This window comes from Leuciscus leuciscus (genome assembly GCF_965113295.1).
Source record: "Leuciscus leuciscus genome assembly, chromosome: 18".
Classification (NCBI taxonomy): domain Eukaryota; kingdom Metazoa; phylum Chordata; class Actinopteri; order Cypriniformes; family Leuciscidae; genus Leuciscus; species Leuciscus leuciscus.
The window spans coordinates 2,648,903-2,661,761 of record NC_138742.1 but is presented as its reverse complement, the minus strand read 5'-3'; the positions used below and the strand labels follow the sequence as shown (position 1 = coordinate 2,661,761).

General features: G+C 41.4%; 1 protein-coding gene across 9 annotated transcripts in view; it reads left to right on the top strand.

The window, feature by feature from the left end:
• The window catches only part of lmnl3 (lamin L3), an 18,889-nt gene extending 6,292 nt beyond the window's left edge, over positions 1–12,597 (top strand). For 4 of the 9 annotated variants that reach the window (XR_014199895.1, XR_014199896.1, XR_014199897.1 and 1 more), the window contains 10 exons: positions 147–272; positions 1,880–2,050; positions 4,788–4,913; positions 6,061–6,281; positions 7,043–7,265; positions 8,820–8,927; positions 9,342–9,458; positions 9,828–9,929; positions 10,101–11,231; positions 12,395–12,597. Coding sequence is in view for 3 of the 9 variants with exons in the window: in XM_082145902.1 (XP_082002028.1) it covers positions 147–272; positions 1,880–2,050; positions 4,788–4,913; positions 6,061–6,281; positions 7,043–7,265; positions 8,820–8,927; positions 9,342–9,458; positions 9,828–9,929; positions 12,395–12,436 (1,236 nt within the window). In the remaining 6 variants the exon portion in view is untranslated. Of the gene's footprint in view, positions 1–146; positions 273–1,879; positions 2,051–4,787; positions 4,914–6,060; positions 6,282–7,042; positions 7,266–7,337; positions 8,708–8,819; positions 8,928–9,341; positions 9,459–9,827; positions 9,930–10,100; positions 11,232–12,394 lie in introns of those variants that run through there. The other 5 variants (XR_014199898.1, XM_082145903.1, XM_082145902.1 and 2 more) reach the window with 5 other exon arrangements.
• Positions 12,598–12,859: the final 262 nt, after the last annotated feature.

Below are 12,859 nucleotides of genomic sequence, written 5' to 3'. Positions count from 1 at the left end.
GACTCTATCCACTCTTGCATTACGTGTTCGTGGATTTTGGGGGCGGGGCGTGTTTGTTTTGGTTGATTTCAAATATCCACAGTGAAATCGCTTACTACACCTTGAACTCGATTAATGTCAGTTTAAATGTTTCTTCTGCCTTACAGCTGGAAGCGGCGCTGCAGAACGTCAAGACCCAGTTGAACTCTGAGATGCTGCGTCGAGTTGATGCTGAAAACCAGATCCAAACCCTGCAGGAGCAGCTGGACTTCCAGAGGCATCTCAGCGAACAGGTTCTGTTGTGTTATCAAAAACACTGATGTTTCATTCATTAGCCGCGTTTCCATTACCCTTCAAATTGCGAATTGAAAATACGCCCAATGGAAACGCGTCAATTTCGCAAAAACTCCCATTTATTGCAAAAAGTTTTTACGCTCGCATGAGGTGCTTTTTCAGGCAATTCAGAAAAACTGCAATGGAAACAGTTCACAGGTCACCTGACGTAGACGATGCGGTATGTTTGGACGAGACAGAGTTCTTCATTAAACTCATAAAAGACAAAAGTATTACAGGAATACTGGATTCTAAACCTCAAAGAAATGCCACAATCAATAGCTTCGTTAGCCAACTATAGTGGCAAGTTCCGTCATCATCAGCAGTTCAGCTAATCTGTGTTTCCCGACATCGTAGTTCCAACGAACATTCGCAAACAGCAAAACCTGCGGTTAGAAGCAGTTTCTTGTTTGCATGACATGTGGACTCAATAAATCCTTATTTTGAGCAAAATAATCAAGCTGACATTCAGTACAATCTGTATCTTTTATCTAGAATTCATATAAATGTCATTTACGTCTTTTATTTTGTCGAGATTTAAAGCGTCGTTTTTGAAGTGCGCATGTGTGAATGAGCTCTAGTGTGTGAGATCGAGTCTATGAGTGAATCTGGAAATAAAGCAAAATAACTGAGAAAAATGAGAAATAGTCCTCAGATGTCAAGTCTGTAATTTATAGCGAAACATTTAGCGTTAATTCGATCTCAAACAGATTCATTAACAGTAGTTATTACTCCAACATCTGTGTGACAACACTGGTTTCGGGAAACAGTCGTGACTCGCTAGTTGATCTCTTCAACGACGCATCGTACTACGGTAGTGAGGCAGCGAGTTACACCCAGTGTTGGGGAAAGTTACTTTGAAAAGTAATGCATTACAGTATTGTTACTTTTTTAGAAAAGTAATGTTACGTTACTTTTGCATTTGACTTTTTTTCCGGCTGGGCTTGTTTTTTTATCAGAAAAAAGGTTGTTCTGGATGCAGGAGAAGAAAGTTTAACACTTACATTACCAATAAAAACAAAAAAATCTATAGTCATTTTTGCTTATGGTTTAACTGAATCATTGAAGATCAGAAGCAAGTATTATTGCTTTATTGCAAGGTCAATAAAGTGAGATTAAATGCATAAAAATGTATGTTTTATTTAACATATTTAGTTCACTGATTTCATTCATTTTGAGGAATATTGAATCTTTTTTTTGTGTGTAAGTAATGAGTAACTGCATGCTCACATTTAGTCTAGAACTGCAATAACATGTTTACACACACACACACACACACACAACGCCTCTGCACTTCGATTTGTCTCAACATGGGGACAGGAGAGCTGTCAGTTAATAAATGGGAAAAGATCGATTTGAAAAAGTAACTCATATTTTGTTGTAAATTTTAAAAGTAATGCGTTACTTTACTAGTTACATGAACAAGTAATCTGATTACATAACTCAAGTTACTTGTAATGAGTTACACACAACTCTGGTTACACCGTTGTATGGGAAACACACCCCAGGTTGGTTGTAATGTCGATCACCCCATAGACTCTCTCTCTGTGTGTGTGTGTGTGTTCAGGAGGTGCGTGAGATGCGCAGTCGTCACGAGAGCCGGCTGATGGAGCTCGACACCGGCAGACAGAAGGAGTTTGAAGGTAAATTAGCTGAAGCCATGAAGGAGCTCCGAGAAGAACATGAAGCTCAAATCCAGCAGTACAAAGAGGAGCTGGAGAAAACCTTTGTTTCGAAGGTAAAACACAGCGCGCGTTTGTTCTGCACAGGGTTGTGGTTGTGGTTGTGGTTGTTGTTTACTTTTTTAGAAAATGGTCATACAAAACTTGTGTGTATTTCATTCATATATTTGATTTATTAATATTCCTTATACAAGTAATATTTATAAAAAATTGATTTATTATCTTATAAAAAAATTGATTTATTCTAAAATGTATATATGTAATGCATATAAAATACAGTGAGGAAAATAAGTATTTGAACACCCTGCTATTTTGCAAGTTCTCCCACTTGTAAATCATGGAGGGGTCTGAAATTGTCATCGTAGGTGCATGTCCACTGTGAGAGACATAATCTAAAAAAAAAAAATCCAGAAATCACAATGTATGATTTTTTAACTATTTATTTGTATGATACAGCTGCAAATAAGTATTTGAACACCTGAAGAAATTCAATGTTAATATTTGGTACAGTAACCTTTGTTTGCAATTACAGAGGTCAAACGTTTCCTGTAGTTTTTCACCAGGTTTGCACACACTGCAGGAGGGATTTTGGCCCACTCCTCCACACAGATCTTCTCTAGATCAGTCAGGTTTCTGGGCTGTCGCTGAAAAACACGGAGTTTGAGCTCCCTCCAAAGATTCTCTATTGGGTTTAGGTCTGGAGACTGGCTAGGCCACGCCAGAACCTTGATATGCTTCTTACAGAGCCACTCATTTGTCATCCTGGCTGTGTGCTTCGGGTCATTGTCATGTTGGAAGACCCAGCCTCGACCCATCTTCAATGCTCTAACTGAGGGAAGGAGGTTGTTCCCCAAAATCTCGCAATACATGGCCCCGGTCATCCTCTCCTTAATACAGTGCAGTCGCACTGTCCCATGTGCAGAAAAACACCCCCAAAGCATGATGCTACCACCCCCATGCTTCACAGTAGGGATGGTGTTCTTGGGATGGTACTCATCATTCTTCTTCCTCCAAACACGTTTAGTGGAATTATGACCAAAAAGTTCTATTTTGGTCTCATCTGACCACATGACTTTCTCCCATGACTCCTCTGCATCATCCAAATGGTCGTTGGCAAACTTAAGACGGGCCTTGACATGTGCTGGTTTAAGCAGGGGACCCTTCCGTGCCATGCATGATTTCAAACCATGACGTCTAAGTGTATTACCAACAGTAACCTTGGAAACGGTGGTGCCAGCTCTTTTCAGGTCATTGGCCAGCTCCTCCCGTGTAGTTCTGGGCTGATTTCTCACCTTTCTTAGGATCATTGAGACCCCACGAGGTGAGCTCTTGCATGGAGCCCCAGTCCGAGGGAGATTGACAGTCATGTTTAGCTTCTTCCATTTTCTAATGATTGCTCCAACGGTGGACCTTTTTTCACCAAGCTGCTTGGCAATTTCCCCGTAGCCCTTTCCAGCCTTGTGGAGGTGTACAATTTTGTCTCTAGTGTCTTTGGACAGCTCTTTGGTCTTGGCCATGTTAGTAGTTGGATTATTACTGATTGTATGGGGTGGACAGGTGTCTTTATGCAGCTAACGACCTCATACAGGTGCATCTAATTTAGGATAATAAATGGAGTGGAGGTGGACATTTTAAAGGCAGACTAACAGGTCTTTGAGGGTCAGAATTCTAGCTGATAGACAGGTGTTCAAATACTTATTTGCAGCTGTATCATACAAATAAATAGTTAAAAAATCATATTGTGATTTCTGGATTTTTATTTTTTTTTGATTATGTCTCTCACAGTGGACATGCACCTACGATGACAATTTCAGACCCCTCCATGATTTCTAAGTGGGAGAACTTGCAAAATAGCTGGGTGTTCAAATACTTATTTTCCTCACTGTATGTAAATATATTTAAAAATTAGATATAATATCTTATTCATAGCCTATAATTTATATATAAATACTACATGGATGACAAATTATGTATAATTTTAGTTTTTTATTACTTTATTCATATATTTATTTTATAAAAAATACTAGAATTATAAAGTGTGTATATATATATATATATATATACGTACGTACGTACGTATTATGTATGTATGTATGTATAGATATACTTATGTATAGATACACATATGTATATGTGTGTAATTTACAAATAATTTTTTCATATTTTATTCATTTATATTCTTTATATACAAGTAATAATTCTAAATAAATTAGTAAAACAATTATTTAAACACACTGCCAGTCAGTAATGGCAATACATTTCTTCAGCTGTGGACATTATACAGTATTTGACGAACAAGAAAGCAGCTTTGAGACACAGCCAATGAAACTGTAAAAGCAAGAGCTTTTCATGAACTCTGAATTAAAAACAGGCTTTTCTTCCTTCCTTGGCAGAATAGAAAAGACACATCTCCCCAAGTCTTCAGATGTTGGTAGTGTTCAGTTATGATACTGTAAACAGAGAAAACCATCTGTAGATGAAGCCGGTTTACACTTGTGTCCACTATTGCTTTATTAATGCGTTTCAGAATGCACAAAAATCAGTGTGTTTTCATGCATTAAAGACAGTAAATCAGCGTGAGGATTTTACAGCAGTGAGAAGTGAAGTCTGCAGGAGAAGTGTAGTTCAGGGACTTGAGCGAAAGGAAGAGACGGTAACCTGGACACACACGAAACGCTTGATTTCGTCGCATCGGTCTTTCATGGTACCTCAGAGAATGGTTTGCTCTCTAACACATGATTATTATGTTCTCGTTGGTTTGCGGTAACGATGTTATGGGTTTATCTCTTGCAGTTGGAGAACGCGAAGCAGACGGCGGTGAAAAACAGCGACTTCGCTTCTTCAACGAGAGAAGAACTGGCGGGAACTAAAATGCGTATGGAGTCTCAGTCGCTGCAAATCAACAACCTGCACAAAAAGGTAGAGATCCGAAAGGTTTTGCTATATTACCATTCAAAAGTTTGGGGTTAGTACGATTTAAAAAAAAAAAAAGTCTACTTTCATTCATCAAGGACACCGTGCATTAGGACTTAAAGGGATAGTTCTCCCAAAAATGAAAATTAGCCCATGATTTACTCACCCTCAAGTCATCCTAGCCATTCTTCTTTTAGACGAATACAATCTGAGTTATATTTAAAAAATGTCCTGGCTCTTCCAAGCTTTATAATGGCAGTGAATGGTTGTTTCTGTTTTGAAGTCCATATAAGTGCATCTATCCATGATAAAAGTGCATCTATCCATGATAAAAGTGCATCTATCCATGATAAAAGTGCATCTATCCATGATAAAAGTGCATCTATCCATGATAAAAGTGCATCTATCCATGATAAAAGCGCATCTGTCCATCATTAAAGTGCATCTATCCATCATTAAAGTGCATCTATCATCATTAAAGTGCATCTATCCATCATTAAAGTGCATCTATGCATCTATCCATCATTAAAGTGCATCTATCCATCATTAAAGTGCATCTATCCATGATAAAAGCGCATCTATCCATCATTAAAGTGCATCTATGCATCTATCCATCATTAAAGTGCATCTATCCATCATTAAAGTGCATCTATCCATGATAAAAGCGCATCTGTCCATCATTAAAGTGCATCTATCCATCATTAAAGTGCATCTATGCATCTATCCATCATTAAAGTGCATCTATCCATCATTAAAGTGCATCTATCCATCATTAAAGTGCATCTATCATCATAAAAGTGCATCTATCCATCATAAAAGTGCATCTATCATCATAAAAGTGCATCTATCCATCATAAAAGTGCATCTATCCATCATAAAAGTGCATCTATCCATCATAAAAGTGCATCTATCCATCATAAAAGTGCATCTATCCATCATAAAAGCATTAGAATTAACAGTTTACTTGCATATTGTGGCATTACTGTCGAGTCCATATCGTAAAAGTCTGTTTGCAAAGCCTGCGCCGAAATTGCGACTGATTTACCGCTGGAGGGACTTTGAAGAGCTGTTTCATGCTCAAACAGCAGCACTAAAGGAAGATGATGTAATAGAGCATAATATGGATGTCCACGTTTGTGTGTGTGTGGATCAGAACTCTGCGCTGGAGGCTCGTGTTCAGGAGCTAGAGCAGATGCTGGACCGCGAGAGACAGGCCAGTCAGCACCGGCTCTCTCAGAAGGATCAAGAGATGGCGGATCTGAGACAGCAGATGCAGGAGCAACTGGAGGAATACCAGAACCTGCTGGACGTCAAGCTCATGCTGGATATGGAGATCAACGCTTACCGCAAGATGCTGGAGGGCGAGGAGAAACGGTGAGCTTCATCCCCTACACTGCAAAAAATGCTTGTTTCCAGTCCAAATGTCAAACATTTCTTAAATCAAGATGCATTTACTAGATGAGTTAAATTACATCAGATATTATGTCCTGTTTTCTGGGGAAATAAATAAAAATTAAGTGAGTTGATGCTTAAAATAAGCAGAATTATCTGCCAATGGGGAGAAAAATAATGTTGTTTCTGTTTGAATTAAGATTATTTTTCTGACCCCATTAGCAGATTATTATTATTATTATTATTATTTTATTTATTTTTTAAGCATCAACTCACTTAATTTTGATTAATTCCCCCGGAAAACAAGACATAATATCTTATATCATTTTACTCATCTAGTAAATGCATCTTGATTTAAGAAATGTTTGATATTTGGACTGGAAACAAGACAAAAATACATGTTTTATATATTTACGGTAGGAAATGCCCCAAATATGTTCATGGAACATGATCTTTTCTTAATATCCTAATGATTTTTGGCATAAAAGAAAAATTTGTATTGTTGGCTATTGCCACAAATATACCTGTGCGACTTTTATTTAATTATTTTTTAATTTTTTTAATCAGGGACACATTAATAGTGCATAACAATATGTAAAATGCGCCAGATTTATCCAACACTGGCTAATTTTCATCCGTCATCCCTTTTGCAGGGTGATGTTAAGACTTATGACTGGTTTTGTGATCCAGGGTCACTTATTGGTTTTATTAGTTTGTGTTTCACGCACGCTTCTCCTCCTCAGACTGAATCTGTCTCCGAGTCCAATCCAGCCGTCGACCGTCTCTCGGACGCGAGCTCAACCTGTGCGCAAGAGCTGGGGAAAGAAACGCAAACACGAGGGCTCGAGTTCAGGTCTCTCGCCCAACTACAAGCTTTCCCAGCATTCCTCCTCTCGCGGGAACGTGTCCATCGACGAGATCGACCCGCAAGGGCGCTTCATCAAACTCAAGAATACCTCCGACAAGGTACGACGAAGAGGAGGGTTTCTTAGAGGCGGTTTATATCACAGGGTTTAATGAAATGAGCTGTCTCCGCAGGGTGGCTGGGCGATCCCTTACACCGTGTTCTAACCAGACGCGATGCGATAAGATTCCAGCGACAAATAATTTGTCTGTCCACTCTAGACAGATTAATTACACGACTGCGAGATGCGTCAAAATAATCAAATCCCACAGCCAATCAGAACAGAGTGTGGGCGGAGTCAGACAATCAGAACAGTGTGTGGGCGGAGTCAGACATTCAGAACAGCGTGTGGGCGGAGTAAGCCAATCAGAACAGCGTGTGGGCGGAGTAAGCCAATCAGAACAGCGTGTGGGCGGAGTAAGCCAATCAGAACAGCGTGTGGGCGGAGTCAGACAATCAGAACAGTGTGTGGGCGGAGTCAGACAATCAGAACAGCGTGTGGGCGGAGTAAGCCAATCAGAACAGCGTGTGGGCAGAGTAAGCCAATCAGAACAGCGTGTGGGCGGAGTAAGCAATCAGAACTGTGTGGGCGGAGTCAGACAATCAGAACAGTGTGTGGGCGGAGTCAGACAATCAGAACAGCGTGTGGGCGGAGTAAGCCAATCAGAACAGCGTGTGGGAAGAGTAAGCCAATCAGAACAGTGTGTGGGTGGAGTCATCCGATCAGAACTGTGTGGGCGGAGTCAGACAATCAGAACTGTGTGGGTGGAGTCAGCCAATCAGAATAGTGTGTGGGCGGAGTCAGACGATCAGAACAGTGTGTGGGCGGAGTCAGACGATCAGAACAGTGTGTGGGCGGAGTCAGACGATCAGAACAGTGTGTGGGCGGAGTCTCACGGCACCAGAGAGTAATCTTGACGGCACTCGCAAGGAAATGTATAAGTCGCTACATAATCAAATTCTCAAATATTACACCATTTAAACATTATTCAAACACATAGGCTACTGAGTTACTGACACAATCTTTGTCAAAGAATACACTTGTTTGTTCACAGTTTGAACGTTCTTGTTTCCATTTGTTTAATTTCAAGATCTGAGGTGAATTATCCACTGTTGCTTTTAAAGCTACAAAGCTGGAGCACTAAATGATATTCAGAGTCACATGACACGCTTTTAACATTAAATAAAGCACATAAACAGCACCTGAGATTATCATCGCCACACTTTGTGTTTGTTGTTCCAGCGCGACGTCACAGAAAAATAGAAACCGTTTCTAAAATAGACTCGTCGCGTGTCGCCGTCGCAGCTGGTTAGGACAAACACTCTGATTAACGTGGAAAAGAGGCTTTTATCTCGTGTAGTCAGGACACAGTGTTAGAGATGGGGTGAGGAGCTCAGAGTAGAGCCGCTGCTCCTCCACATCGAGAGGATGCCTCCTGGACGCCTTCCCGGGGAGCTGCTCCAGGCGCGCCCCACCGGGAGGAGACCCTGTGGTTGAGCGTGTTTCAAGATCAGGCTCTGGGAGGCTGGGTGTTGAGGATCAGTGTGTGTGTGTGTGTGTGTGTGTGTGTGTGTGTGATGTGATGTGATCACTGTGTGTGTGATTGTGTTTTCAGGATCAGGCTCTGGGAGGCTGGGTGTTGAGGAAGAGTGAAGCCGACGTGCAGGACATCGTCTTCCAGATCCCCTCGCCGTGTGTGCTGAACGCTGGACAGATGCTCACGGTAAACACAAGGCTGTGTGTGTGTGTGTGTGTACTTGTACAACTATCTTTGTGAGGAGTTTGAGTGTTAGACCATTGGACTGAGGGTAAAGAGAGTAAAGTGAGGATATTTTGGCCTTTCCTCAATTTCTGAGAGCCTTTAAAGGCTGTTTGAGGGTCAAGACTTGGTTTTAGGGATAAGGTTATAATGAGGTTAAGGGTCGGTTTAGGGTCAGGGGTCGGGTTAGGCACTTAGTTGTGATGGGTAAGGTTAGGGTAAGCGGCTAGAGATTGCATGGTTTCAATGAATGTCCTCATAAAGATAGATGTACAAGAGTGTGTGTGCTGAACGCTGGACAGATGCTCACGGTGACACACTGAGTGTGAGCTGAGGGTTTCTCTCTCTGACTCTGCTGAAGTCTGCGTGTGTGTGTAGATCTGGGCTGCTGGTGCTGAGCTGGATCCCCCTGTGGGTGATTTGCTCCTGAGGACTCATGAGTCGTGGGGCCCGTTCGGGGACGTCCGAGTCACACTGATGAACACGCAGAACGAGGTGAGACACGCTCATCACCGAGAGTATCGGGGAATATCACAGTCATGGAGATTTCTTGTGATAAAGCAAAATACGTCGGCCAGTAGGGGTGTAACGGTACATGTAATCGTCAGGGTTCAGTGCACACACTGCAAAAAAATGCTTTTCTTACTTAGTATTTTTGTCTTGTTTCCAGTCCAAATATCAAAAAATTCTTAAATCAAGATGCAGTTACTAGATGAGTAAAATGACATAAGATATTAATTCCTGTTTTCCGAATATGTTTCCAGTTACACTCACCTCTGACGTATGACAATATGAAAATGTATGTTTAAATGACAGCTGATGTTACTGTGGTGTTGACGAGGTCGTTTGTGTGTATGTGTGCAGGAGACTGCGGAGTATTGTCTGGTGTGTGTTCAGGGTAAAGCTGAAGAGGATCCAGACTATGATGAAAACATCGCGGCCCGTGACATTCATCTGCGCCGACAGGTAAAACAGTCGAGCTCTTGTGAAACCTAGCGGCTTAATGTCGTAATTAATTACTAAATGTAATGTCATCTGACATTATCGAATAGATTTCAGTCTGATACACACTCATATCATTGTTCAGTAAAAAAATATCAGGCATCTTTCTATATGCTTTTCTGATTTTTCAATAAGAGGAGCTCAAACTGTAGAGGATGGCTCTCTCACATCTCCAACATGTTCTCAGCCAATGCATGAACTCATGAAATGTTTAATGCAATGCAAGTCGTTTTGGAGCAACAGAGCAACAGATTTACATTGAAAGAAGGACCTGAACATCTTAGACTCCATCAACACCACAGAAACTACATGTCAACGCTGGTAACCACTCAGAACACCCTAAAAAAATCACATAGCCATGCCCTGGCAACCAATCAGAACGCCCTAGCTACCACCTAGCTACCAATACACCATAGCAGCAATCAGGAATCTGCTCAGAGCACCACATAGCAACACCCTGGCAACCATCCAGATCACCATAGCAACCAAATACCAATGGCCCTGACAGCCACTCAGAACACCACAGCAATGCCCTGGCAACCAATCAGAATGCCCTAGTACCAAGTCACCATAGCAACAACCTGGAGACCGTTTAGAGCACCACATAGCAACACCCTGGAAATCAAATAGCAATGACCTGACACCCACTCAGAACACCAAATCAGAACACCCTAGCAACCAAAACACCATAGCAACAGCTCAGAAACCACATGACAACACCCTGGCAACCACCCAGATCACCATAGCAACCAAATAGCAATGCCCTGAAACCCACTCAGAACACCATAACAACAACCCAGCAACCGCTCAGAAAGCCACATAGCAACACCCTGGCAACCACCAAGATCCCAATAGCAATGACCCAGCAACAACTCAGAACACCCTAAAAACCACATGGCAACAGCCTGTCAACCAACCAGAACACAGTAGAAACCACATAGCTACACCTTGTCAACCATCCAAAACACCATAGCAAAGACTCGGCAACCACTCAGAACACTCTAAAAACCACATGGCAACAACATATCTATCTACCAGAACATCATAGCAACCACGTAAAACTCAGAACACTATAGAAACCACATAGCAACACCCTGGCAACCACTCAAAACACCACAGCAATGACCCAGCAACCGCTCAGAACACTTTAAATACCACATAGCAACATCTGAAATCTGTTTGTTTCTGCTTCACCTCTGTTTTGTAAAAGCCTAAAAGAAGAAAAAAGAAATGTTGTTCCCTCTCCTGATCCAGAAGCGTCTGTAGGTGAGATGGATCCAGTCAACTGTTTGTGCTTCGCTTTAGCAATAACTGTGGCTTTGCATGTTAAATAATACAATGCATCATCATGATTGTAACGCATTTTGATTTGAGCTTGCTTAGCGGTGAAATATTTTTTTTTTATGCATGATTGCATTTTAATGATACGCATAGTTTTAGTCCAATATGACGAGGAATTACTCTCGCTTTTCTGAGACTCGTTTCGACTCCTTGTTTTCGTTTGGTACCTTTATCACAGAAATTTGTTTCTACATAATTACAGGACAAATGAACTGAACATGCATCTGTTTTCTATCTAAGCTCAACCTTAGTTTATTTGTTAAAGTCTAAACTATCAGTCAGAAGACAACCCTGGCGAACACCCAGATCACCATAGCAACCAAATAGCAATCACCTGACACCCACTCAGAACACCACAGCAATGCCCCGGCAACCAATCAGAACACCCTAGCAACCAAAACACCCTAGCAACAACCTTGAAACCGCTCAGAGCACCACATAGCAACACCCTGGCAACCACCCAGAACACCATAGTAACCAAATAGCAATCACCTGACACCCACTCAGAACACCATAGCAATGCCCCGGCAACCAATCAGAACACCCCAGCAACCAAAACACCATAGCAACAACCCGGAAACCGCTCAGAGCACCACATAGCAACAGCCGGGCAACCACCCAGATCACTATAGCAACCAAATAGCAATGACCTGAAACCCACTCAGAACACCATAGCAATGCCCTAGCAACCAATTAAAACACCCTTGCAACCAAAACACCTTAGCAACAACATGGAAACCGCTCCGAGCACCACATAGCAAGACCCTGGCAACCAAATAGCAATGACCTGACACCCACTCAGAACACCATAGCAATGCCCTGGTAACCAATACATAGTTACAGGACAAATGAACTGAACAGGCATCTGTTTTAAATCTACGATCAACCTTAGTTTACTTGTTAAGAGTGTATACTATCTATCAGATGACAGAAGGCATGTAGTAGTTTGGTTTTTTCAGCAAGTTTTTGATCATGCTGATCATTTAGAGGCCTTTGCGTGTCAAATGTGATGCTGTAGCTTTATAGGGTCAATCAGAAGAGTTTATAAAGACGTTCTCATGTGAATGATCAATCTGTGTCTGTTTCAGGGTCCGAGACACAATCAGGACGCCAGCTGTGCAGTCATGTGACTCTCATCGAGTGTGACGCCACACATCTGAAGACGCTCTCACTTGTCATATTTGATAAATGTTAAGAGCTGTAACTGGAGTATTTCATTTTATTCAAATAATAAAGTTTAAATAATTGTTAGATCATAATAAATTAAAAATAAATGCTTTTTGCAAATTCATGTTTAAAGCTTATTTTTTGATATCTTAATATCCTCTCAGAACACCATAGCAACCACAAAACGACACCCTGGTAACCACCCAAAACACCATATCAATGACCCGGCAACCACTCCGAACACCCTAAAAACCACATAGCGACAGCATATCATCAAACCAGAACACCATAGCAACCATATACTGTAGCAACACCCTGGCAACCATCTAAAACACTGTAGCAATGACACAGCAGCTGCTCAGAACACCCTAAAAACCACATAGCGA